This window comes from Chelonoidis abingdonii, chromosome 2 (assembly GCF_003597395.2).
Source record: "Chelonoidis abingdonii isolate Lonesome George chromosome 2, CheloAbing_2.0, whole genome shotgun sequence".
In the NCBI taxonomy this organism is placed as follows: Eukaryota; Metazoa; Chordata; order Testudines; family Testudinidae; genus Chelonoidis; species Chelonoidis abingdonii.
The window spans coordinates 156,801,023-156,828,172 of NC_133770.1; the positions used below are offsets into that span (position 1 = coordinate 156,801,023).

General features: G+C 46.8%; 1 protein-coding gene across 4 annotated transcripts in view; it reads left to right on the top strand.

The window, feature by feature from the left end:
- Positions 1 to 27,150, top strand: part of RASSF2 (Ras association domain family member 2) — a 43,298-nt gene that overhangs the window by 757 nt on the left and 15,391 nt on the right. For 3 of the 4 annotated variants that reach the window (XR_012655282.1, XM_032786776.2, XM_032786761.2), the window contains exons 2-7: positions 11,554 to 11,644; positions 14,528 to 14,603; positions 15,761 to 15,912; positions 20,667 to 20,755; positions 25,033 to 25,193; positions 25,579 to 25,680. Coding sequence is in view for 3 of the 4 variants with exons in the window: in XM_032786776.2 (XP_032642667.1) it covers positions 11,586 to 11,644; positions 14,528 to 14,603; positions 15,761 to 15,912; positions 20,667 to 20,755; positions 25,033 to 25,193; positions 25,579 to 25,680 (639 nt within the window). In the remaining variant the exon portion in view is untranslated. Of the gene's footprint in view, positions 1 to 10,777; positions 10,799 to 11,553; positions 11,645 to 14,527; positions 14,604 to 15,760; positions 15,913 to 20,666; positions 20,756 to 25,032; positions 25,194 to 25,578; positions 25,681 to 27,150 lie in introns of those variants that run through there. The other variant, XM_032786769.2, reaches the window with a different exon arrangement.

The following is a 27,150-nucleotide window of genomic DNA, read 5'->3' on the forward strand; positions in this document are numbered from 1 at the left end:
CATCAGCTCAGTGTCCTCCTTAGCTATCAGCAGGGGTGGTTGGGTAACTTCCCTCAGAGCCTGCTTTTATTTACAGACTCCCAATTCCATTGGGACTCTGCCCTGGGCAGGCCAGGGTGCGGAGAAGGATGCTGAAAGAGGAAGAAACTGGTTCCTGAATTTCAAGCGTCTTGTTTTCAGTAGGCATCTAACAAAGTTCACAAAGCTGTTCAGGGTATCAAACTTTCTGTTCTAAATCCTGATTTATGGGAAGGTCAGTGTACAGTGAGAGGAGCTGGAGGGAGATTAGATCAGGAGCTATTCAGTGGGTGTGCATATATTGAACTTTTCAAGTATACTGTGTAAGTTTCCCTGTAGGAGGAAGAGAGGGAAGGGCTTATGGGTTTTCACTGATGTGCTCCTCCATCCCAACCCAGTATGAATTCCAGCTGTTCGTTGGGCAAACATTACTATGCTGTCCCTCTGAAAATAATAAAACCTCTACAATTGCAATCTTTGAAACGAGGAGACAGCAGTAGTTCAGAAACTTTTTTTAAAACTATGGAGGGATCTTTATTGGCCCAAATGCTGTGTTTATGTGAAACCTGTTCCAGTCAAGAGCCCCCTGAGCCCTGCGAACCTCCACATCTCCTCCTCTGCCCATAAATAATTTTTTGCAAGTTTTAAACTTGTATGGGTAAGCCAGACTCATGTGCCTTAACAAAATAAGTGTGAATAAGCACACAAACTGTAAAACGTCATTAATTTAATAATTCAGAGCTCTTTTTAACATCAGAAGGAGCCATTATGATCATTCAAAGCTCTTGGTTTTGTAACGGACTCCTTAAATGTATTTGTGATTGAGTAATAATAACATGGCTCAGAATAATGACCTGTGTAGTGAGATTGTTAATGATGAACCTGCTCAAGTGGATGGTTGATGGGGGATGATTTCACCAGGTCATTGGCACCACTTCAGGATGTGAGGTGCACAGGCCTCATGCTGACCCCTTGGACAGGGTCAACTTTCACCCACATTGACCTGTGTGTGAGCTGGTTTTAGTGCTGGTGAAAGATGCCGTGTGGGCCGGAGTCCTGTGTTGATTTCCAGAGCAGCTGCTGCCTGGGGATAAGAATTCCACTGTGCCCCCTCCCCATTGTATCTCCCTGCTGGCTGGGTGACATCTTCGTGAGGGGTGAAAGGATAGTTCAGTCTGTAGGCCTGGACCTCTGCTGAGATCTCTCATGTGGATGTAGCCCAAGAGAGGGGGCTGGACTCAAACCCACCAGCTCATTTCCTGTAGGCCACAAAGAGCCGTTTGATGGCAACTATTTCTAGTCGGGCTGGGTTTGAACCAGTGACCTAGGGGTGAAGAGTTCAATAAACCCCATTGCTCTGACCCGTCCCACTTAATTTTCCTGTGTCTCATGCCGAGGCCTTCCTGTCCTTTGCCTCTGACTTCTGCCTGGCTTCTCTCCATTTTCCCTGAGCAGGACCCTTCCAGGCAATATCCACTTGGGCCTAGGCAGGGGTTTTTAGTGCACAGCTTCATAACAAGTGGCATGCTTTTCCCTTTCCAGCCATGTTACAGGGCACAGTGCCCAGCTTCCAGTAGGATGTGGCATTAGCCTTCTCCTGTTACATTGGATTCTGGGCTCCCATTATAGGAACTGCTCTGTGGACTTCGGTCAGCAGAGCTTACAACAGCCAGGCTAGAGATATCGCCATTGCCTAGGACAGCAGTTCTCAAACTGTGGGTTGGGATCCCAAAGTGGGTCCCCCAGGCTTTGGCTCCTGGCCCCAGCAAGTCTAAGCCAGCCCTGTGACCCCATTAAAATGGGATTGTGACCCACTGGCTGGGACCGAAGCCTGAGGGCTTCAGTCTTGGGCAGTGAGGCTCAGATTACAGCCCCCCCCAGAGGGGGCTGGGGGGCTTTGGCTTTGACACCCCCCCCAACACCCCAGGGTGTCAGGGCTCGGGCGGGCTCATGCTTTGGTACCCCTTGTGGGGTCGTGTAGCAGTTTTTGTTGTCAGAAGGGGGTTGCGGTGTGATGGAGTTTGAGAACCCCTGCCCTAGGGTATGTGAGAATTGCTGAAGTGAGCACTTGTTTGTGAATAAAATAGCCTTATTTAGGACAGGGATGGAGAGGCCTCCATGTGACCATTTATGTTGCATAGGCCTAAGACCATCTGGGCAGATTGCCCTCACCGGGCTATGGGTCACGGGGTAGGGAGGGAGTTGATACTTCTCAAGGTAGACCCAAAGTGCAGAAATATCTGCTGAGTGGGGTGTGTGGTGGGATTCGCACTCGGGCAGCTTTTAGTGGTGGGGATGATGTTCTCCCACCCTAAGCTGCTATGCACATGTCTGTCAGACACACCTGGCCCTCTCCAAAGATCAGCACGGTCTCCTCATAGCCTCTGTGTGCTTAGCTGGTGGGAACTGGTGCTGAATGTCCCAGCTTTGAGCCCCACTGATGACCCACAACAATGGCTCCTTTTTCACACCCAGACCCAACAGCTTTAGGAAGTCAGGCCAGGGCTTCCAATGGTGTTTTGACGCTCTTTCCTGACTCTTAATATCCTGCTTTCCGGCCTCAGGGTGGCCTCTGTTGTTTCTGGCTATCGGCAAACCTAGGAGCCTGACCTTGGGTCAGTTTCACTTGGTTTGTGTTTGGCGGGTTTTCTGCATACTCATTTGGAGATAGGAACTTTCATTTTAAATAAAAGCTTAGATCTGCGCCTGGTTAGGTGCAAAGTGTCTGCCCCTACAATCGCTCTGATCCAGTTCTCGGTACCCATCAGTTGCCGTAACTACACTGGTGTTAAACCCTAAGTGTAAATGAGCATGTGCCAGGTTAGCAAACTACAGCAATAGGTCAGTTTATACCAGTTCCTGGCCACTAATGAGAGCTGTTCCTGCCACAAGGCCTCAGGTTGTCAGAAAAAACCCAGCTCTCAGGAGAAAGTTCTCTTCTTGCTGTTGCTCAAGGTTTCTGTCAAGGTCCATGGTAACTCTTGGAAGCATTCCCTGCCATGACAGCCTGTTTCTGCTTTTCTGCCATCACTGTTGCGGTGGCTTAGGGTGACCTCCAGACGGGCAGGCCCAGCAAGAGGCTTACAGACCAGCTTTGTTTGAGACTGGAGCATGTGTGTGTGGTACCGCCCTCCCCGGGGCACCCTGGTGCTGTGAGCGGGGATGGTGTCGGGATGAATCCAAACGCTACTATCTGGGAGCATAGGCTGCCGGACGGTATTCTGTTCCACTGTTTGCCAGCACACAGGGATGAGTCAAGTGGCTGAGAAGGGACCCAACAGTCTGGATTTTGGTGGGGGTGGCTTTGCAGAGCAGATGGGTTTGTCAGGACCTGGACAAAATGGTCCGAATAAGATATTTTTAGGGTAAATTGCATTGTGGTACAGTCAGCCCTGAAAGTGACTTTAGAAACAGATAATGTTGCAAACCTGCTACATCCTGATATTCCCAACCTTTTGTCTGTGCGGGAGGCATTGAGTTTTCAGATTGGTTCAGGAAACCTCATATAATTTCAGGCTTCCATGTAGCCCCCTTCCACTAAAGCTTTGAAAGGACGTTGCAGAGAGTAAGGGATTCTTCCAGTATGCATGCGGGCCAAACAGTAACTAAATATGCTGCATTTTTAATGGTTGGGTAAAGTGAGGCACGGTGCAGTTACCTGACTTTGCCCAAGGTCACATAACAGACCAGCTGGCACCGTTAATGATAGAACACTGGCAGCTGAAAATGGTAAAGTTCAAACTGGACAAAAGATTCACGTCTTTCACTGGGAGGGTTAGCCACTGGAATGGCTTAAGAAGCGGTGTAACAAATGCTCTCTCTTGGACTCTTGAAGTTTATGTTTTAGTTAAACCTTGACTTACACAGTTAACTGCAGGAATCGCTGAGGGAAGTTCTGCAGTCTGTGTGGTATGAGAGGTCAGAGTAGATCATAGTGATCCCTTGACGCTTTAAAATCTATTTATATATGAAACCCAGGAGTCCTGACTCTGTCCTGTGCACTAGCCACTACATCCTGCTCTGAACACAAATTTGTTGATCTCAGCCATCCCCTTGCCTAGATCAGAGGCATCTTGTTTAGCCAGCGTGTTTGAAAATGAAAGAACTGTTGCTGGTAATGCAATTCTACCTAATGTATTGCTTGGTAGGGACAGCCTCCGGGATTCCTTGATCAGCTGGAGTTTTCTGTTAGCAGCGTCTGCTCAAAGCTTTAAGTATCAGATCTGACTCCCTTTTAATAACCCAAACTCATGACATCTCTTGCTGCACCAGTCTTCATTGGTTCCTGTGTCTCCTTTGTCCCATCTACTCCTACACCACACAAGTTTTCTTTATACCTGCGAGTAAGAACATGGTGTGTGTAACAGCGTGAAAGTGACCCATACTTGTCATCTTTGCGCATTTCAGTTGCTCTTTCAGAATGCTCCATGCTGCTCCGGTGCCATCTAGGTGGCCTGTCAAACTGTGTTAAAGGGAGATGAGCAGAAAGGCCATTTGATTCGATGACGCAGCAGCAGTAAAGTGTGGAGCAAAGGCTTCGTGTAGGGTGCCGAGCATTCTTTCTGGCCATTGGGACTAAAGTCAGGTTGAACATCTGATATGTGTGTGTAACCCTAGACTAGAGTGAAACTCCTCATGTAGTAATTATATAGCATAAGGGGAGGGGGGCATTCTTAACATGGGCCTTTTGGTGCTACAATGATAGATGTTGTTAATAAAATCATCCTTTAGCAGGCTTTGTTCTTCATTGGCAGAGGGATTGACTCCTTGACTTACTAGGTTTCTTCCTTAAGTTTCTGTGATCATTAAATCTTGGTAAGATAGAAAATCATCTGATTCATTCCTCCCCACTCCCCTCTCTCTCTCAGACCTATAGCTCTGTTCTTCATTGGCAGAACAGAGAATGAGAATAGAATTCTCTATTGCTTTCGTTTGAATTCCCCAAATGCCGCTGTAGTTACTATGGGCTTGCGCCACAAAAGGACTTAAAATTCCCAAGTGGCACTTCAATTCCTAGGCCACAGGGTGAGACAGTACTCCTGACTAGGTCTAAATAAGAGCCTTTTTGCTGCGCTGCTTGAGAGTTATTTTGTGCATTGACATGTCGTACTTGTCAGGTATTGATCTTGTTTGTATTGAGTTGCTCAGACCATCTCTCCGTGGCAGAGAGAATGGTGGCCTGTAAAAGATCTCATGTTTGTATTGTGGGTACTGGAAGTACTGGGTCACTTCTTTGGGTGAGCTCTGGTATTTATAATTTTTAAAAGGAGATCAAAATATTCTTACATATCAAGGAAAGTAAGTCTTGCCTTGGGCTTGGCAGTCTGATACAGATAACCTCACATCCCTTTCTAGAAACCCTGCATGAGGAACCTTGAATCTGCACAGCAGACCCCAAAAAAGGGAAGAACGGGCAGCCTTTCGTCTTGCTTAGGAAATGGAGATGGTGACAGAGATGAGGGTGTCAAAGAAGGCTTAAGCAGCTTGTCACTTCAGATCTAGCAGCCAGTCGATAAACAGGAAGTTGGAGCTCAATCAAAAGCAGATCTTCCGTCTGAGAAACTGAAGGCACCCTGGCAAGGCAGCTGCACCAGCTCTAAGCTGTTTTCACCAAGGGAGGGCTCTTCCCAGGCATCAAGATTTTTGAATCATAAGGCAGGCAGAATACATAAGCGTAAGCCCATTTACCTTCTAGAAATTCATCCATAATGTAACTTTCAAGAGAAACCAGAGGTTTGGGCTCTCCCTCTCCCGTTGTAGATAAATGAATACCATGTGGCTCAGCTTGGAGACCTTGAAAACTAAGCACGTCTGCAATTAAGATCTCCGCAAACTTTTTGCAAGAACCGTTTTTTGTGAGAGTGTCCTTGGCCTTAATTTCTCCTCCTTTACATTGACTGCTGCACTCCACCCCAGGGACAGCTGCATTTTATTATTTCTGTTTTACGTATGGCTTCAAACCTTTTAAATTGCAACTACAGTAGCCACCTGGTGCTCCAGGCACCTACTGCCTAAATTAAAACTTGCAACATGAGCATAAACAAAGGACTATCTATAAATATATCCTCTGCCCCCTATTCTCCTTTACACAGACAGCCGTGTGTGTGTGTGTGAGACAGAGAGAGAGCGAGGGTGTACAGCACGTCAGGAATGCTAATAAATCTGGGCACCACCGGACCAAGGTAGGTAGTTCCAAAATCAAAAGGTGCTGAAGCTGGGGGTGCTGTGCACCCCTTGGCTTGAAGTGGTTTCCATTATGTGCAAGGTTTACAGTTTGGTTCAAGGGCTTTCAGCACCCCCACTATACAAATTGTTCCAGCGCCCCTGCTCTAGTTTATGTTGAGGTTGCTCCAGCTTGAGAGCCCTTGCTGATTTCAGCAGTGGCCCTGTGTTTGAAGGGTGCTGTATAAACTGCTCTGAGATCCCCTGGCACTTCTTGACTTGGGCGTGCGGCTGCTAAGGAGCTTCAAGAATGCTCTTCATGTAGGCTTGGTAAGATTAGATTTTACTTGTAAACGTTGACATCACCGTGCACACACAATCCAACACACATTTCCATCGATTAATAATTGACATTTACAGATAAGCTGAGGAAAGAAAATGCTGCTTGAGAACTTAGCTGCATTTGATTTGAGGATATGTACTTTCTACGTTTTGATGTGGTGTTGACTAGCTGTGTTTTAATGGTTATATAAAGCTTTAACTTTTTGAATCTCAGTGACTACTGTCATTCAATCTGTGAAAATTTAAATCAATGCAAATTTTAAAAGCTGGAAACCCATAATTTTGCACAACTGTGAGAATTTAAATCAGGGGGGAAAAGCTTAAAAATAAATATTATGTGTCAAAATGATAACATAGGCTTGGCAGAATTCGATGTCTATCTATGGGTATATTAAGACACACAGACCGCTAAAAGGTGTAAATGGATAGAGGCAAATTCCCCGGCTGGTGCAAATTGTCATTGCTGCATTGGTTAATTCAAAGTAAAAACCTCTAAGTTCCCCAGTATTTTTATAAAGTACTGAGGGCCAACAGGATTGTTATCTCCACAGAACAGAAATATCAGTCTGGTTGCATCTTTGCAGCTGTTTGTTGCAGCCAGTGCTTATCTGTGTAGCCTTTGGATAACTCTGATCCTGAGGAGAAGCCCTGAGGGGCATAATGCTGTGTGTGTTTTGAGGTGGCAAAGGAGTCTAAGAGCCTTAAAGAAAAACACACGCTGCCCATCTGTGTGTGACTCGGGTAATGTTTTTACATGGGACAAGTAACTGTGCAACTTTTTCTTCCTCTGTGTGGTAATTACTTGGTGGTAACTTCCCCAACGGTTCCTAACTTTTGATGATGTTTCAGAATACACTAGTCACATAGCCTCGTGTTCCCTTAACGGACCCCTCTGAGGAAGGGAGATGGAGGGGTTGGTGTAAGGGCTTCTTGGTGGAGTTCTTTGTAGCAGAAGGTAATTATTCCAGTAGCCTTGAGGCCCCAACCTAGATTTGGGTCCTGTAGTGTTAGGCTCTATATTGACTCTTAATAAGAGACAGTCCCTGCACCAAAGAGCGTGGGGTGTGACTTTTCAAAGGTGCCTAAGGGAGTTAGGTGCCTAACTCTGTCAGATGTTTTAGAAAAAAATCTCCCCTTTAGAATTTAAATAGAGCAAATGGAGAAAAGGTGGAAGAAAGTCAGTATTCTCGTTGTCTGAGGCCCAAGGAGAGGAAGCGACTTGCCCACGGTCACCCAACAAATCTGGCGGAGATGGGAATTGAATCAAGATCCTGTCAGCACCAGGCCAGGGTCTTAATTACATGAACACTGTCCATTCCTCTCAAAATAATCATAGAATATTAGGGTTGGAAGAGACCTCAGGAGGTCATCTAGTCAAGAGACTCCACCCTCAGGGAAGATCAAACTGAGGTCGTACAAGGTGGTTGGAAGCTTTCCCAGGCAAGACATCTTGTTGAAAGGTTGATCTTCAGCCATACAGCTGCGAATCTTCGTTGTATGTATGTGCTTCAGCATCAGTCTGTGCGTCTTGGATGCAGCCTTATTGCCTCTTCTCGGCTCGCCTATCAGTCACCCATCCCTCCGTCCCTGCTGTCTTTGTAATTGCAATTGCTCTTGTCTGAGAGATGGATGGATCCCACCCCTCCCCCACAGCAATGCCGTCTCTGCTCTGTTCCTCCCTTCTGAGCTCGCATAGAATAAGACATAATAAGACATAATTTCCTCATTTATGGGTTTCAGAGGGATTTTTCGCGCATCCTGGTTTCAGCTTGACCTATGGACGCTCATCCATTCTGTTTGGATATCTATGCCGGCCGTCCGGCCCCATTACTCATACCCCCTCTTGCTCAGTCTTGAATTTTTGCTCTTACAAAGAGGGCACGAGGAGCTTGTCGCTGGTTCTCTACCCATGTTTCTGCTGAGCGGTCAGGGAGAAATGGATGTGTAAGTGCATTGCAGGATCTGCCCTGTGAGTATGTTGTTTGTTTCTATAGCAGTAATTCTGTCCACTTAATATCTTAGTTTCATATCACTCTTCATTCAGAGGTCACAGAAATTCTGGTGTGAATGTCAGTGTTATCCCTGTTTTACTGATGGGGGCAGGGGAGAGAGAGAAGGGAAAAATGGTCCAAGTCAGTGGCCGTGCTGGGAATACGTCCCTTATCTCTGCAGAGGTCAATCTGTGGGCCATGGTCTTTGGCGAGCTGGCTGGAAAGGAGGTTGTTGAGATAGATGTCCAGGCTCCTCACAGGTCAGCCTGATGGCCTCTGAGAATGTCTGTGAATGAGGAAAAGCCTAGCTGCCTCTGCTAGAAACTGTTACGTGATCCGCAATGGGCAGGGAATTGGTCCACAAGAGAATCTCTCTGTTAGGATGCGGACTGCACTACACACTACGACACTTTTCATCTGAGGATCTCTTTACGAGCACTGAACTTCTCCACACTCGAATGAGGTAGAGAAGTGCTGTTCTGGACTTCTGCCACTGATAAATCAGGATTTTTCCCTTTGTAAGTCCATTGTTTCCCTCCTTGGAGGTGAATAACATTGAGATCAGTTGTGAAGTTAATGAGTCAGATTACACAGGTACATTTCTGCCCTATCAGAATGGTTCCACATACATGCTCAATCTAAAAAAGGGAGAGGAATGATACAAGACTCAGACCACAACATGGATACTAAAACATTGAGAGGCAGTGTCGTCTAGTGGACAGACCATTGGACTTGGAGTTAGGAGACTTGGTTCTGTTTCCAGCTTTGCCACTGATCTTTTGTGTGACCTTGGGCAAGTTGCTGTTCTGTGCCTCAGTTTCCCCTCCCATCCTTTGTCTATCTAAATGGTGTGCAGATCTGGTTTTAGTTCCTGTCTGTGCTATGGATTTCCTGGGTGACCTTCATTTCTCTGTATCTAAGTCTCCCCATCTGTAAACTGGAGACAATACTACTTTTCCCCAACTTTAAGACTGTACAAGTTCTTCAGGGGAGGCATGGTCTTTGCTACATGTCGGTGCATTAGCTAAACACAATGGAACCCCGATCACAGCTGTGACTTGTAGGGCTATGTCAGTACTGCTAATAATAATTGTCCTGAGTTCATAATGTGGCAGTCTAAACATGGCTCATGTTTGCCTGACCAGTAACACACCTCTGGTCAATAGTAATGTTTGTTAGAGCCTCCAGTGAGAAAAGAGTATTTCCTTCTAATTTTTCTAAGTGAACATTGCCTGCCTCCCTCCAGTTCATTCACAGCCTAACCCAACTATTTCAGCCTTGTTGAGGTGGTTGTGAAACTCAGTAGCAATAAGCTAGGAAATGAAAAGCCGAATCAGTCTTTCCGTTGTTACTTGCGTTATTATTTTGCGTTTCTGTTCTCCTTTTTCAGGACAATGCCCCGTGTTAGCTGTAGCTTTGAATTTCCTGCCCTTTGTCTGCTTGTGTCTCGCGCTTGCTGTTGCTGGGTTTAAATATAGGCTTTTATGCTTGGGCCACTGCTGGATTTAGAAGCATGGAGTTGGAATGTAACTGCAGTTTTGGTCAGGGTTGTGCCAGTGTGGGATGGGAGAGGGTATCCTAACTGTGACCCAGAAGAACTGGGAGCAGGTATTTCTGACCCAGTCATTGGCTCCCGTGTGACTGCAGGCAAGTTAACTCATTGTACTTTCATTTCCTGTTCTGTAAAATATCCACTTCCTTGAGGTGTGAAGCAAACTAGCTTATTTGTGTGAGGGGCTTTGAGATCCAGGAGCGACTTCCCTGTGCAGTAGTGCTGTGAAATACGCTCCAGACCCTGCTACCACCGCGTGGATCTGCCATCAACTTCAGTGTGATACTGAGCTACAAGACCCTGTATCTTTAACTTAACACTTGGGCCCTTCTCTTCAAGATGGATGAGAAGGACTGAGCAATTTCCTTAGGAAACGAATAACAATAATACCTGGATCTCAGAGTGCTTCTCATCCGCAGAGTTAAAAGCACTTTACAAAGTTGGTCAATAATAGTATTGCCATTGTACAGCTGAGGAAAGTGCGTGTGTGTTGTGTATAAAGTGGTGGATATTTTTGGCATGAAACCTTCTCTTTGAAGTTTGGTCCTGAAGTTTTTTGCTGCAGGATGGCCACCTTAAGATCTGCTATAGTGTGGCCAGGGAGGTTGAAGTGTTCTCCTACAAGTTTTTGTATAAACCTGCCATTCCTAGTATCTGTCTGGTTTGGCCGATGTACATAGCAAAGGGGCATTGCTGGCATATAATGGCATATATTACATTGGTGGACGTGCAGGTGAATGAACCGGTGATGGTATGGCTGATCTGGTTACGTCCTGTGATGGTGTCGCTGGTGTAGATATGTGGGCAGAGTTGGCATCTGGACCAGACTTCCAAGAGAAACTGCTGAGCTTCAGTTCATCTGCAAATTTGACACCATCAGCTCAAGATTAAACAAAGACTGTGAATGGCTTGGAACTACAAAACCAATTTCTTCTCCCTTGGTTTTCACACCTCAACTGCTAGAACAGGGCCTCATCCTCCCTGATTCAACTAACCTCGTTATCTCTAGCTTGCTTGCATATATATACCTGCCCCTGGAAACTTGCACTACATGCATCTGACGAAGTGGGCATTCACCCACGAAAGCTCATGCTCCAAAACGTCTGTTAGTCTATAAGGTGCCACAGGATTCTTTGCTGCTTTTACAGATCCAGATTAACATGGCTACCCCTCTGATAATAGAAATACAAGTGTTCTGTTAATTGTGTCTCCCTGGGTCGGCTTACTGTGGTGCACTTGCAGTGATTCTCTTTACTTTCCCCTAACCTGACTTTTCACATTTCCACTTTTAGGTCCATTATTTGAATTGGAACTTTCTATTTTGCTATCTGATGTGGCTGACAGATGGATTCAAAGCTCTGAAGTCAGTGGAAAAACTCTCGCTGAGTTGACTGGGCTTTGGATCCGGCCCAGTCTGCATATATTAACATGGAAATGATGCAGTGATTAATGCAAATTTCTCTTGTATCTTCTCCCTCCACAATTCAGATCTCTGCTCCTAATGAAAGAAGATCGTGAGGATGGATTACTGCAGCCAGTCATCCCTAGTCCCCTGTGGAAAAGACAAATACATTTCAAAGTAAGATTGCAACCAGAGCTTAATGCAGAAATATTGTTGGTATTATGATTTATTTATGAAAGGCCCTGGTGACTGGTGGAGGAGGGGCAGATGCAGACACACACAAAACTTAAAAGCTGTGGATAGAAGTGGAATGGGAGGTGATCTCTCTAGCAATTGATAATGCAAAGCATGGAAAAATCCACAGAGGAGCCTTGGTGGGGGGAGAAGGCGGGGGTTGGACTAGACGACCTCCTGAGGTCCCTTCCAATCCTGATATTCTATTATTCTAATTCCCCCATCTTTGCAGAGTTAGACACCTCCTAATTGGAAGTGTTGTGCAAATGCTATGTGTCTGTCCTATGGTATTTTAGTAGAAACGTTACCTAGATGACACCTAATAGTCCAGCGACTGAGCAATTTGTGAGATGCCTGGTTGAATGGATCAGAGGTTGAGTTACTTTTGCATGGGAACAAGTTATTCTCATGTTGAAAAAAACAAAATGCCTCTAGAGGTCAGGAAAATACTGCACCTGCCGCACTCCGGGCCAAACTGACCAATGGAGTAGTGCAAAACAGGCAAAGCTACCCAGAGGACTAGGCCCTAGGGCCCTAATTCTTAAACATATTTATGTTCGTAACCTCCATTGAAATCGACGGGACTTAGGTGCCTAAACAGCTTTAAGGATCTGGACCTGTGTACCTATGCTAGGTCTCTCTTTTCCCTCCCCTCCTCCCATTCAGTATCTACAATGGTGGTGCTGTTTAAACTGTAAGATGGGGGGGCTGGTGCAGTGAATAGACATCAGAAATGTGTTGTGATGGGGGCTGTTTTTTTTTATTTTGACAATAAATGTGGTACAGAGTCAAGTGACTGTGTGTTCCCTAAGCTGCTTGTCTTGCAGCCTTGATGTCTGCTTCATCAAGGTTGGTCGGTCTGAGTTTTTTGTTGCAGTGGTTTTTTTGATCATTGGAAGAAGCGCCCCCGGCAAAGCCCAGACAGCATTTCTCAGGGCAGTGTTGGCTGTCAAGACACAGTAGTTGTGGCTGCGCACTCCTTACTCTTGACCGGGAGATGCAATAAACAAGCATTGATGGCCCCCATATTTGGGGCATGTGCTTAGAGGGGGCAAAATCATTGCCCATCTGTAGGGCCGATATGTTGATGACCCTGCAGATTGTTTTTTTGAAGGGCTTATGGAAACAAAATGGGAAGTGATTGGTTATGGTTCTCTGGGTGTCAGTTTTTCCGCATTTCCAAATGTGCAGCTGGCAGCACAGAGTGGCACAGTGTACTACTTGACCCATGGTCTCCTAGCGGTCTAAGAATTGAAACAAGGTGCTCTGAATTTCAGTGCCCTAATTTAGCTGCTGGAGACCCCCTGCATTGGGGACTTGCTCCCCAAACGTATCTAACGAGTGCCTTAGAGTATTCAGGAATCTTCCTCACCCCCAATTTCCACTTGCTTCTCTAATTTGTTATGCCTGTTTAATTAAGGAGTGGATCCTGCACTTCATAAAGGGGTTAGGCCTTATTATTGATCACATAGAGAGCACTCATGGTAGTAAATCCAGGGATTCCTCCAAGCATCTGGCTTTCGAAGGGCCCGTAAGCTACTGCAAGGGAGGGAGACACTTCGACACACTACACATGCAGAGACGCCTACGTGTTCCAGGGAGGAAGGATGGTCCTGTGGTTAAGATCAGGACTCGGAAGTTCTGCACTTTATTCTTGGCTTTATCGAAGACTGTCTGTCTTGGTCAAATGAATTAATTGCTCAGGGCTGCACTTTGCCTTCTGTGTGGATAATACTCCTTGCCCCAGTCGTGTCTGTTTAGAGCACAGACAGTCTCTGAGTGAGAGAGAATCTAGGTACTGTGATAATGGTCACCAGCTCCAGATTCCAGGTTACTGCTCAGTAACTGCCTGGGAAGAATCCCTACTGGAAAGCATGGGCCACCTGGCACTCGTCGTAACAAGGACTGTGCTCTGTTAAGGTCCATCAAGGCAGGCTGAGGTAAGGGGGAGGAGAAGGAAAGGAGGTGTATGTGTACAGGGGTGAGGGTGGGCAGTCCTGTGTATGACAGCCTGTCCTCACTATCCCCATATCCGGAGTAGTAGGAGTTACACAGAGGCCTCATGCACCCCTAGGGAGCAGTGAGTTTCCCTCTCGAGATGGCAGCTGTTGTGCATGAAGGTTGGGAAGAGGGTCATGTGTTTCCACCTCGGCATGTTTGTGCTTTTCCCCAACACGCCCCTTTTCCGTGCAGTGCGAGTGGAAGCCGAGACAGGGAACGACCAAGGTCTGATCTCGTAGCCCTCAGTCGTTGAATGCAAGCTCTGGATATGGCTGGATTAAGCCATCAGTGCTATGGACCCACACCAAGGGCCTCGTCTCCCACAGTCAGGAGATCCCATGAGAATCTCTGCTTTCATATCTAAGAGAAGATGTTTTTCCATGCCCTGCTGTTGTAAAGAAAAGCTTGAAAGAGCGATGTGAGCATAACCACTCCAGTGACTCCTGCCGCAGCCTGCAGACGGTCTCCTGGGCAGATTCCAGGGCTGTAGGAGTGGGGTATCCTGAGCCTGGCCAAAGACAAGTAGTGGCAAGTCTCTCAGCAGGGCATTAGATGGCTCTGCCATGGGACGCCTGCTTCTGCCGTCCCATGTAGAGGCAGGGCTGCGGGGTCATGAGGCGTTGTGCGTATGATTAGTTTGCCTTAATCCAGCCCTGACTCTGAAAAGTCATTCCTGACTCCATCAAACCTGCTTCAGGTCAGCCCCTTCAGGCGCTTTGATACCACAGGACCCGGTGCAGCATAAGAACCTGAGTTTCTCAGGCTTTGGTTCTTTCCTCGTCTCCTTGTGACTCCTTGCCTGCATTAATGTTGTTTATCTTCCAGAAACGAACTGCTGTTGCACCTGAAGACCTACAATTTGTATTATGAAGGTCAGAATTTGCAGCTCCGGCACAGAGAGGTGAGAAATCAACGCATACCCATCTAGCAGGCTGGTCTTGTGACTTAGATGGAGGAGACTGCGTGGAAAAACGATACCGTCTGGGTCAATGCCCACCTTGGAGGTCAAAAAGTGATTGCTGGCAAAGCAAGCTGATGGCTGGTTATTATTGCAAGGAGGAGCGCTACAGCTTTGGGGTCTTGATTTTCTATTTTGTAGCTATTTTACAGAGGGAGGTATAGAGATCCAATGGGCTCTCCCCTCTCCTACACGATCACCTTTTGGAATCAATGGGAATTGTGACGCTGATTTAAATGGGAGTGGGATCCAGTTTCTTCCTGGGATTCAAAGGTTAAGGCTGGAATGGGAACACCATGATCCTCTAGACCAACTTTTTATCAGTAATATCATTGTTCCTTAATGATGCATGATTTAAACCTGTTGCCCGTTGTGTGCTTTGGGATGCTTTTGGAGTATCGAGTGCACTGCTCCTGAGAGAAGGTGGGCTTTTAGGTAGAGCAAAAGGCTGGGAGTCAGGACTCCTGGGTTCTTTTCCCAACCCTGGGCGGGGAGCATAGTCTAGGGTTAGAACAGGGGATTTCTTATCTACATTAGAAAGTAGTATCTCACTAACTGTACTGATGTTGTTAGAGACATAACTACATTTACTGGGTGCAGCCATATCTCCATAAAGGTGCTTTTTACCAGTATACTTATTTCCGTATGGGAAAGGGAATAAGCTATACCAGTACAAAGCCTCTTTATACTGGTGTAACTTCCCCTGTTCTAGGGCTTGTACCAGTATAACTACATTGGCTTAAAAAAATTGTGCCCCTAAGCAAAATATTACTCCTAAAACTTAAGCGTAAACCAGGCCTGGAGTCAGGACTCCTGGGTTCTGTTTCCAGCACTGCCCAATGGCATGATGTCACACAGTGAGTAAATCCAACAACACTAGGCTTTCCATTTCCCTGGTCATATCATGGATATGGAGATGATATGGCCTCTCTCTCAGGTTGTGAGGCTTTGTTAGTGACGATCAAGTGTTTGGAGACCTTGGGGGGGTTGGGGGGCAGGATGGCAGGGCTGTGTGTTTAGATCCGCCTTGTCGAGGAGGAGAGGGCTCTGGCCAAGGTATCGCTCTGAGATGTTGACGTGTTCTTGTGTTTGCTGCCCAGGAGGAAGGCGAGTTCATTGTCGAGGGTTTGCTGAACATCTCCTGGGGCTTGCGCAGGCCCATCCGGCTGCAGATGCAGGATGACAACCAGCGGATCCGGCCTCCTCCTTCCTCCTCCTCTTGGCACTCTGGCTGCAACCTGGGCGCACAGGGGTCAGTAGATGGTCCACTCTGCCTAGAAAGGAAGCTGTTGTTAGAACTCCCAAGCATGGATTCATTGTCTTGATAGAGACATCCATGGATGTCTGCTAGACCACACACATGCAACAGCGGGACCCAACATGCAGCTCCAGAAAGAGGTCGATGGGGTTTTCCTCTCTAATGAGGTTGAATTAGGGCTTATTGCCAGTGTCATCTGCAGTCACTGGGGGAGAGTGTTGAAATTCCTGACGTGAAGAATTGAGTGATGTGTGCGTTATCACTTGTATTGCAGTCTCACCTAGAGGCCACAACCAGGAGCACAGCCCCATTATGCTAGGTGCTGTACAAACACGTAGGAAGACATGCTCGGTCTTGAAGAGCTTACGTGCTAAATAGGGTGGAGGGGAAACTAAGCACAGGGTGATGAAATGCCTTACTCAGGGTCACACAACGGGTCAGTGGCAGAGCCGAGAACAGACCCCAGGTTTCCCAAATCCTGTTCTGGTGCCCTCTCCACTAGGCCACACTGCCACACTACTGGTTGCTTTCATCTTACAACTGTGTGCTAAGCTCTTCCCATCTGAGCTGGTCAGCGCTACGGTGATGGTTTGTACAGCCCTATGAGGGGAGATTGGGGAACTTCTGTAGCCCTACTGCTGCAGAGGAGAATCTGGCTAGTTGGCTCATTGCGGAATAGACTAGCACTACTGGTGTAGGCAGTTGTTGGTGCTCAAAGCCTCAGTACATCTAAGGTGAACTTTTCACATCTCCTGTCATCTTGCCTGAGATGCTTTCTTTTGCCTCGCCTAATAAAGCTGCTGTCTACAGTCACTAAGTCCTTACTCCTGTGATGGGCAGGTCCATCTGAGGGCTCTACCAATGCAGTCTGCTTATTTTAGAGAACCAGTTGGATCATGGGAACTGAGACAGCTGGGGCTTTCTTTCTTTCCCAGCTGTACCACTGACTTGTTCAACATCACAGAACTCCTGCATCCTTCAGTTTCCTATCTCTGAACTGGGAACCTCTCGTAAAGCTGTTGGAGGTCTGTGGATGGAAACAATCTCCTGTACAATTGCTGGTTGGTGGTATTAATTCTTCGTTGCCAGTTGGCAAACAAACATGAGAGACAGCCTGGTGAATTCCCATCTTGCAGTGCTGCTTTTTGTGTGCGCATCATCGGAAAGGCAGTGAAAAGCAACCCAATCTACAACAGAAGCTAAATTTGCTTAGGTTTGCTATAGAGTGAACTTTTCCCTGGTTCTATTTAGAGTCAGTATATTTCACTTATTCGATATTTTAACATATCCCGTAGGAGGTATTCTAACTTCTTGATTTGCCAATAGAATTATTTTCCTCACTTGGCTCTTGCAACTTCCCTACAAAGAGTATGTAACTTTAATACAGCTTTCTTCTCTCTGGCCCAGCTAGGGTGTGCCTTATTTTCCCACCATCAGATCTGGCTGTTGGCTCAGTTTCCGTGCAGATTGGATAGTTCAGCTCTCTGGCTAACCCAAAAACTACACCTTCCAGAGTAAATTAAGTCAAAAAGGGGGGAAAAATAGGAGTCACTGGGTAATAGTCACTCGCGTTTACCTTGAAGGGCTAACGCAAGTTAAAACTACAACTGCCTTGTCCACGTTTTATATTTTTTAAATCACATGTTAAGATTTAAGCTTTTTTTCCCTAGTGAAGATGGGACCTTATCTTTTGCGCCTTGTGTTAACTGATTGTCTCATGTTAATTGACACTTGACATATTTGTAAAGACTAGTTTGGACGTTTTTCCATGGGTATGTTTGTAGCAAATATTTGGACTTTTACCCTAGACTAATCCTTCTTCACGCAAGGTACAAAAGTCCGGTGAAGACAAGGCAACAAAGAGCTGTCTCTGCTATGACAGAGACCCAAATGAAGCTCCTTGCAGGACTGGATAACAGCACTTCCTTTAGCATAGCCAAATGCAAAATTATACACCAAGGAACACAGGCCAGACCTACAGATCGGTGGACTATATCCTGGAAAGCAGCGATTCTGAGGGAGAGTTAGGGGTCACACAGACAATACATGTCATTGAGGAGACAGACTGGAGTACTGCATCCTGTTCTGCTGTCAGCGTTCTGCAAAGGACACCAAAACAATTACAGAGAATGCAGAAAAGGAGCCACAACAATGATTTGAGGGCTGGAGAAGATCTCACAGTGAGAGACTTTAAGAGCTCGCTCTGATTAGCTTACCAGACTGAACAGTGACTTGATACAGTGTAGAAACCACAGGGAGAAAACAGTTGGTATTAAAGGGCTCTTTCATTTAGTGGAGAAAGGCAGAACAAGAATGGTTGGAAGCTAAAACGAGACCCATTCAAATTGGGAATAAGGCACCATTTTAAAGTTTTTTATATTTATTTATTTTTAAACAAACCACGCAGAGAAGAGATGGATTGCCTGTCTTTGCCTTTAACTCAAGGCTCCATTCTGTTCTGGAAGATATGCTTTAGCCAAACACACGTTATGGGGTAACAACTGGGTGAAATATTAGGGGCTGTGATATACAGGAGATGAGACTAGATTATCTGATAGTCCCTTCTGGCCTTAAACTCTTATGAGAATATCTATACATGTGACCAGGAGAGAGAGATGGGAAAGTTAACTTTGCCTCCACCTAGGTGGTTTAGAATATTACAGAAAGGAAATGAATGCTAATGAGCCTCTTGCCAAAAAAAAAAAAAAAAAAAAAAGGAATTTAGTCTCCTAGCCCCCACTGTGAAATAAACCAGTATTATCACTGTTTTACATCTTGGTAAACTGAGCCATGCGGAGATTATGCTGTCCGTCTGTGGCAGAACTGGGAGAAGTCCCAGTTCACTGTCTTGACTGTAAATCTCATCGGTCCTGTCTCCCTCTCCTCCCTTCCTGTCCTTACGATTTTTACATCATTTCATTGTTGAGTGAAACCTCCTTATGTCTTGTCTTGCATCATGCGACCGTTGGAATCATTGTATTGCTGCCTGTCTTACTTCACGGTACTTTCTTCGCATCATTCTGGTATGACCACATTGTTTTTTATGATGTGGGGGCGGAGGGGACCACTGTGGGTGTTGTACAAACATATTCCATGGGATCGATCGCTGAGAGAAAATTATCCTATATTTTGAAACATTTGATATAACCCAGTATTTGTTATGAGATCGTCTCTTCAGCAGTGAAGCCCAACAAAGCTTACTGTTGAAAACATTCAGCTTAAGTAAAGTTGGCTGGGGGGTGGGGGAGAATAAAAGGGGAGGGGAATTTGGGGGAAACGTCATCCTTTCTCCCCCCCCCGCCCCCCATAAAAATCAGTTTAGATGAAAACTATAGCTGGAAAATCTACATACAGAACATTTCCACTGGCTGAGTAGTTTGATATTAATAGCTGAGATGGGGACACAGTTATAGGGCAGTAATCCTGCGCAACACATTGTTTTTTGCTTTGCTCTGTTATCAAAAGGGATCATTACACCTCCTTTAAATCTCCAGAAATGTGGGCAATCTCCTTTAGAAAGCCACCTGATCTTTCCAACTGCATAAAATTCTTACTGATTTGCTGATATTACAGCTAATGAATTGGACTTGTCAAATGATAAACTTTTGATTGAACTAATAGATTGACTTTGAATTGACTGTCTTACCATGACCAGTGCATTCCATTTATGTGTGTGTTAAGATGTGGGGCGCATTGAAAAACAATACTTAAAATCATCATGTAGGCACTGAATTCCATGGCACTTGGACACACTGTTTTTTGCCATAGCATCTAGAGACCCACCAGTCTACTCTGGGTACTATATGGTCTCACAGTACAACAGTGCCTGCCCCAAAGAGCTTACAATTTTAATACACAAAAAATGGGCGGGAGAATAGAGAGAAGCGAGCTGTCTCATGTCATCCAGCAGGTTAGAGCCAGGAATAGAACCCAGTTTCCTGACTTCTAGCCCTGAATGTGATCTCCTGGACCCATTACCTCTGCATAGTTATTGAGAGCAGAATGTGACTTGGTGCAAGTGCCAGCTACTAAGAGAACTGAAGTCATGCAGTGGCATTGCACGTCACTACAGAGGGGTGTACATCACCAGCAGTGTTTTAGCCAAGTTAAATCTGAGGGTCACTTCAACATTCTCCCCAGTTATTCGACTTTGTGGGACTAAAAGCCTAAAATCTCTCCCTGCTGTAGTGTGCAGAAGTAAATAGCATATTGAAAACTAGGGTAGCAGAAATTCTCTGCTACATCCAACAATGGACACTGTCTTTTGAATTGCTTTACAGACTAATGGGAGTTGAAATGAAACCTAGCAAGCTTTTGCCTTGTCAAATAGGGAGCCCACTCTTGCCTGTGATCCAAAATTTCAGTCCCAACCTTCTTGGCTTCCAGTGTGTGCGTGTGCACGGGTGTATGTACCTCAGTCCGGTATAAAACTGGCAAGTATCCAGGGATGAAATTCACCCCTGTGTGGAGGGCAAGCAAAAGTGGGCTGGCCCTTTTGCACAAGGGTGAATTTCCACCTCGCTTGTATTTTGTGTAGGGTTATCTGGCCTGGCTACGTACTCTGAGATACGAACCTTACTTGAACTTTAAAAAACAAAACAAAACAAAAAAACCCCACTATCACATACCCACTAAATGAGACACCCACATCTGACAGTCCATTCATTATGTGTGAGAAAGTGAGCTCGGTGCATTGGCTGGTGACTTTTTGATTGTGTATTGTAACAGTATGTCTGTCTCTTCATTAGGTCTGCAGTGAAGCCAAGTATCATACCCGATATTCAGATTACAGATGTTGACACCCCCACGGATGCTGATGACTCCGGGAGTGGAACAGGTGAGACCAGGATGGTGGATTTGCTAACTAATCTGTTATATTTCAGTAGGCTGTTCCAGTATAAACCAAAGGGGTGATGCCCCATGCCTAAAACTTTTTGGCTTTCTTTTATTCCAATCTCTTTGATTCGGTGGAATCACTCTGCCAGAAATTATTCTTGCACGTGTCTTGCATGAAATGGTTTATCTATCTATCTATATTATAAGTAGTGATGCCTTTAGTTATGGTCGCCCAAGAGTTTCCACCACTTTTAAACGGTGTACAGTAATTAAGACCAAGGGCCACACACTGAATAACAAGGATAAGAAAAAACAATCAATAGCTGCTTGTTCAGTGAGCACTGTCCATCCCATGCATTGAATGAGTCAGGGGTTCCACTGGTTTGTTTTTTTAACATGGCCTATTCTTGTATCTTCCTCCCCAACCACTCTGGCCTTACCGCGTTCAGATTCCCCGGGAAGGGAGTATTGTTGCTATGTTAACCTGTTGAGTTCTTTAAGCCTAACCGAAAATATCCACCACAGACATCTCGGGGAGCACGTTAGTGTGGGACCAGCGTGGCCTTTGCTGTTTGCCCAGAAGCTGTGCAGGTGTCACAGAAGCTACTCCAAAAGCCCAGCGTGAAACCCCAAAGGAAAGCAAGTGTTGTTGAGTAACAATCTCCACTTGTCCCCTTGCTTCCCTTTCCTTTGGCAGTCCCCCTGCGCCCCTGGTGCCTGAGTTTCCCCCGGCTTTCCAGAGGAAGAATAGGGGCCATTGTTTAGCAGCGTTACCATGGAGAAGTAAACATTTCTAAGAAGTTCCTCCCTTCCCCCCCCCCCCCAGCTGCCTGTGCACACAGAGTTGAGTCTGAAGGGCCTTTCCTGTGTACAGAGCAGAGGGAGGTTTGTCTCTGCTCCAGGCATACTTTAGTATAGTAACCCTTACCATGCTGGTGTTGTGCCATCCTGTTGCCTTAAGCTCTGATCCTGCCTGATCTTCCACCCTAAGCAGGGTTAGGTTGGATGGGAGACTGCGCAAATGCTGTAGGGAATGGGGTTGTTCTTCACTAGGTGGTTGTTTATATTCCTGTTGGGATGAGAGGATGGGGAACTAGTCCCTGCTCTGAACAGAGACACAGGGAAAGGATCTGACTGGCCAAGGTCTCTGTGGCAGAGCTGGGAATAGAATCCAAGTCTCCTTTCCCTGGATCCTATATCCTATTCCTGGGACCAAACTACCCCCGATGCTCCTTTTTGTGTCTTGGTGCTGAATGGGTGCCCCTATATGGTGTTAGCAGGTGAGGTGCTGCCAAAACTGCCCTCTTAGGACAGAGAAACAGAAGACCAGATCATTTGGGATCAGTAAAGAGACCCATGGCCTGTCTTCCAAGAGTGTGGATGGAGAAGTCCTGGGACAAGGCAATCTGTAATCACAGTTTGCCTGTCTGGATCTCCCTGCAGTTCTGGCTGGCTGATCCGTTTCCCCTCCTTGACTGCCGTGCAGTATCCCAAGACACTGTTAAGATCCACCATGTTGCTCTCTGGAGATGGCTGCTTTTCAGCAGTAGATGAAACTGTTCCTGTATAATCATGACAATGTGCTTTGGGATCTGTTGGGAGGGAAAGTGCTATCTAAATGTTAATTTTCTAAAAGGCTAATGCACAGTTAGGAATCTTCTCTATTGTGGGTAAGTAGCTCTCAGTGCGTTTAATGGGTGTGCCTGTCTTGGGACTCATTCTAAGGCCTTCTTTACCGGGGCAATCTGACTATATCAGAGGAAGCTGCATGTGAGTCTGTAAAAACAGGAAGTCTACATCCTTTCGTTGCATTATGTTCTTTCTCGGGGACTGGCTGGTGGGGTAGAGAGATGAAATTGTAATCTGGGTTGGGCCTGAAAGGGCAATTGCAACCCTATGTGGTTTATATCACGGCGTCTTATGGACATGCCTTTTCTCGGTTTCCGTTTGTTTTTCCACCTTGCCCGTTAAGACACCTGGATGCTTTTCTGCTGGTATAGAAGTGGCGTCTGGCATTTGGGCATTGGGAGCCACATGATCCCTACTTAGCTACTCGCTCACTCTGTGGCCAAGTCGCTTGTCTGAGGCGCTGAGCGCGTGTAGCTCCCATTAGCACTTGAGGTTGTTGGTGCTCAGAATCTCTGAAAGTAGGGCTCTGACTCTCTCTCTCTTAGCTTCCCTACGTGTCAAAGTGCCTGATACGTCCCTCCCTGGCAGCTGTGTTGAGGGCTGACTACCTGGTATGTGCGAGGCACTTGGAACACAGCAATCGCCATCTCAGGGTTGGCTATTATTACTTGTCTGAAGTATCTTGAGAGGTGTCTTCTATTAATAGCGTGGCATTGCAAAAACGTTTATTGTGATTGTCTAATATGCCCATAAAACTGCTACATAATGGACATCTAGGTCTCCTCATGAATGTTGGGTCACTGTTTCCTGTCTGTGTGGGGGGATGGAACGAGCAAGAGATTCTGTTGGCGTGGACGTGCTTTGAATTAAAAACCAAACAAAACAAAAACACAAAAAACTAAGTCCTAGCTCAAGTGGTTCATTAAAAATGGATGAACTACTATTTCATTATAATCTGGATATGGGCCAGTTTTCATTCAGAGATGTTAAGTATTGGCTTGCGTCTCCTGTTCTCATTTTAAAAAAATGTTCAAATGTGACAAGACGAATAAGATGCTTAACTTCATAAAAGGGAGGCTGTAGCCAAGTAGTTGCATGGATTTACACTGCAATTGTGAATTAATAACCTCCATCAATAAATGAGAGAGACAGTGTGGGTTAATAAGTAATCCAGCAGCTAAGATTATATTGCACTAGATCTAGTTGGTTTCAGGCTAAAAAATGCAGAACTTAGCATCACTTTAAACCAGGAGTGGGGGATCTTTTTTTCTATCAGGGGCCACTGACCCACAGAAAAAATCAGTCGTGGGCCACACACAGCCCGGTGAGGGAGGTGGGGATTGTGGAGGCTCGGGGCTTCCCCTAGGCTCCATGCAGCGGATTAGGGTGTGGGAGGGGTGAGAGCTCTGGTGTGGGGTCTGGAGTGGGACAGGGAATGAGGGGCTTGGGATGCAGGAGGGAGCTCTGGGTCAAGGCCAGGAGGTTTGGAGTGTGGGAGCAGGCTCAAAGCTGGAGAAGGAGGTGCGGGGTCTGGGAGGGAGTTCGGGTGTGGGAGGGGTCTCAGGGCTAGGGCTAGGACAGGGGGTTGGGGTGTAGGGTCTGGGAAGGAGTTAGGGTGCAGGAGGGGGTTCTGACCTGGGAAAGGGGGCTTGAGGTGCGGGCTCTGAGGTAAGTACTGCCTGGCCACGTGGCTCCCCGATGGTGGCACAGTGAGGCTAAGGCAGGCTCCCTGCCTGTCCTGGCTCCACACTGCTCCCAGAAGTGGCCGCCATCTCCGGCCCCTAGGCGGAGGAGCCAGGGTGCTCTGCGCAGTGTGCGCTGCCTGCACGTGCAGGCCCCACCCCCGCAGCTCCCTTTGGCCACGGGTCCCGGCCAGTAGGAGCTGCGGTGCTGGCGCTGGGGGCAGGGGTAACACATGGAGCTTCCCTGATCATCCCTGCGCTTGGCTTTGGTGAGGCGTCAGCTGGAGTACTGTGTCTGGTTCTGGGTGCCACAGTTCAGGAAAGATGTGGACAAACCAGAGAGAGTCCAGATGAGAGCAGCAAGAATGATCAAAGGTTTAGAAAACCTGACCTGTGAGGAAAGGTTAAAAAAACTGAGCACGTTTAGTTTTGAGAGAAGACGACTGAGGGGGGACCTGCTAAGCCTTCAGATCTGTTAAGGGCTATTAGGAGGAGGAAGGTGATCAGTTGTTCTCCGTGTCCACTGATGGTGGGACAAGAACTAATGGGCTTAATCTGCAGCAAGGGAGACTGAGGTTAGATATTCGGAAAAACTCTCTAGCTATAAGAGTAGTTGAGTACTGAGACAGGTTAGCAAAGGAGGCTGTGGAATTCTTAACAGCTTCCAATGATGGGAACAAGTTGGATAAACACTTGTCCGGGATGATCTAGGTTTACTTGGTCCTGCCTCAATGTAGGATCAAGATGGACTGGATGACCTCTTGAGGTCTTTGTTTTGTGGTAGTGCGTAGTAGCCCTAGTCAAGGACCAGGGACCCCATTGTGCTGGGTGCTTTACCAACACAGAAGAAGGAGATGGTCTCTCCCCCAAAGAGCTGACCATCTAAGTAGTAGTGACACATGTTTCTCCAGTGGTATCGCCTTTTACACATGTCTTGTTTTAAAGCCATTCTTACTCTTAATTTCAGATGTCGGAGACTTAAAACCCCAGCAAGAGGAAACTCCACAGCTGATGCGGACCCGGAGCGACGTGGGAGTCCGTCGCAGAGGGAATTTCCGTACTCCAAGTGAACAGCGGCGGATCAAACGCCATCGGTTTTCCATCAACGGGCATTTCTACAATCACAAAGTAAGGACCTGGAGCCCAGACAGAGCATTTAGTTGCACTTTTTTGAAGTGCCAGAAAATAACTTGACTAGCAGATTAAAAAGAAAGTGTCACTATTCAAATGTCAGCACTGATTATGTGGCTGAAGAGTATCTCTGTAGTGCGTTCCTACTTTTGGCGACCTTGGCTGTGTCCCCAAAACTCATCCATGTGCAGTAAGACTGGGGTCCCCTGAATTCTTCAAAATAGGGTTTAAATGGGACTTGAAAGCTGCCTAGACCTTGCGCTGAGGAGAGCATTGGAGTGAACTTTGCCTAGGTGGGGGAAGGGAAGTGTTTGTGAGGAAAATTACTGATGCATATTGTGTCAATCATAATCCAAATCCTTTGTGTCTTTTCCATCCCTAGACATCTGTGTTCACACCAGCCTATGGCTCAGTCACTAATGTCAGGATAAACAGCACAATGACCACTTCTCAAGCCCTCAAACTGCTGCTCAATAAATTTAAGGCAAGTTTTATCCCAGTTTACTCTCTCCATTAAACCTTCTCATTGAACTCATATAATTAAGATGCTTTTTTAGTTCAACAGGGTCTTTGTATTAGAGAATCCTGAGCAACTACTTGGTTCGAACCAAGCAAAGTCAGAAGTGAACCATTGCTTGGACCAAGCAGTGTTTCTTGTGCCTAAAGCAGGGAGGTGGATTCTGCTTCCCACTTTTGGTAGGGGTTTTGTCCGAAGCAGGACAGCCTAGTGAACAAAGCAGTGGAGCGGGGAGTCAGGAAACCAGAACTCTATTTTCAGATCAGCTACTAACCTGCTGAGTGACTTTACTAAAGTCACTTCTCTTGTCTGTGTCTGTTTCCCCTGGCACCTTTTGTCTCCTTAGACTGTAAGCTTTCTGGGGCAGAGATGCTACTTACATGTATGTACAGCACCTAGCACAATGGGGCTCTGTTTGCTAGGTGTTGCCATAATAAAGTTAAAGCGAGGTGGGCAATAATTTTTCTCAGGGGGGCCACTCCACGAATTCTGGCAAGTCGTCACAGGCCACACATTTTTACTGTATTAACGGAGGGGTGTGGGTTCTGGGAGGGAGTTTGGTGCAGGAGGGGGCTCCAGGCTAGGGCAGGGGATTGGGGTGCAGCAGGGGGTGCAGGGTCTGGGATGGAGTTTGGGTGTAGGAGGGGGTTCTGACCTGGGGTTGGGAGTTGAGTTGTGGGAGGGGGTGTGAGGTGTAGGCTCCGGCCGGGAGGCGCTTACCACAGATGGCTCCCTGCTGGTGGCACAGCAGGGCTCAGGCAAGCAGCCTGCCTGCCGTGGTCCCATGCCGCACCCGGAAGCGGCTGCAGCCTGCTGCTGCTGGCACATCTCTGCACACCCCTTGTGGGGAAGGAGGCAGCAGATCTCCGTGTGCTGTCTGTGCCTGCAAGCGCCACTGCCGCAGCTCCCATTGGCCAGTTTCCGAGCTATAAGGATGGCCCTCGGGGCGGGGGCAGCGCACAAAGCTGCCCCCACCAGGGTGTGCAGAGACATGCTGGCAGCTTTGGGAAGCAGCATAGAGCCACGGCAGGCAGGCAGTCTGCCTGAGCGCCCCGCTGTGCCACTGGACATTTAGCATCTTAAAGATCGTGAGAGGGCAGCCAAAGAGCCTGGTGGGCTGGACAGAAATGTTAGATGGGCTTCATCCAGCCCAGGGGCAGTATTTTGCCCATCCCTGAGCTAAAGGAACAGATTTAAATGTTTATTAGAAAATATTAAAGAAAGGTGATACAAAGGGTTTGATGTGTCAGTCGTTGGTCATCGGGGGAAACATACAGAGCATGGGGGGACGCTGGCAACTGGTTACGGTTCAGCATATAGTACACACAGCCTGTAATGTCCCCAATGCGGGGTGTACGGTGGTTGGGGTCAAGATATAGTAGGGGGGCAGTGAGGGTACATCGCTCATAGAGTGGGCTACACACAGTCATGGGTATG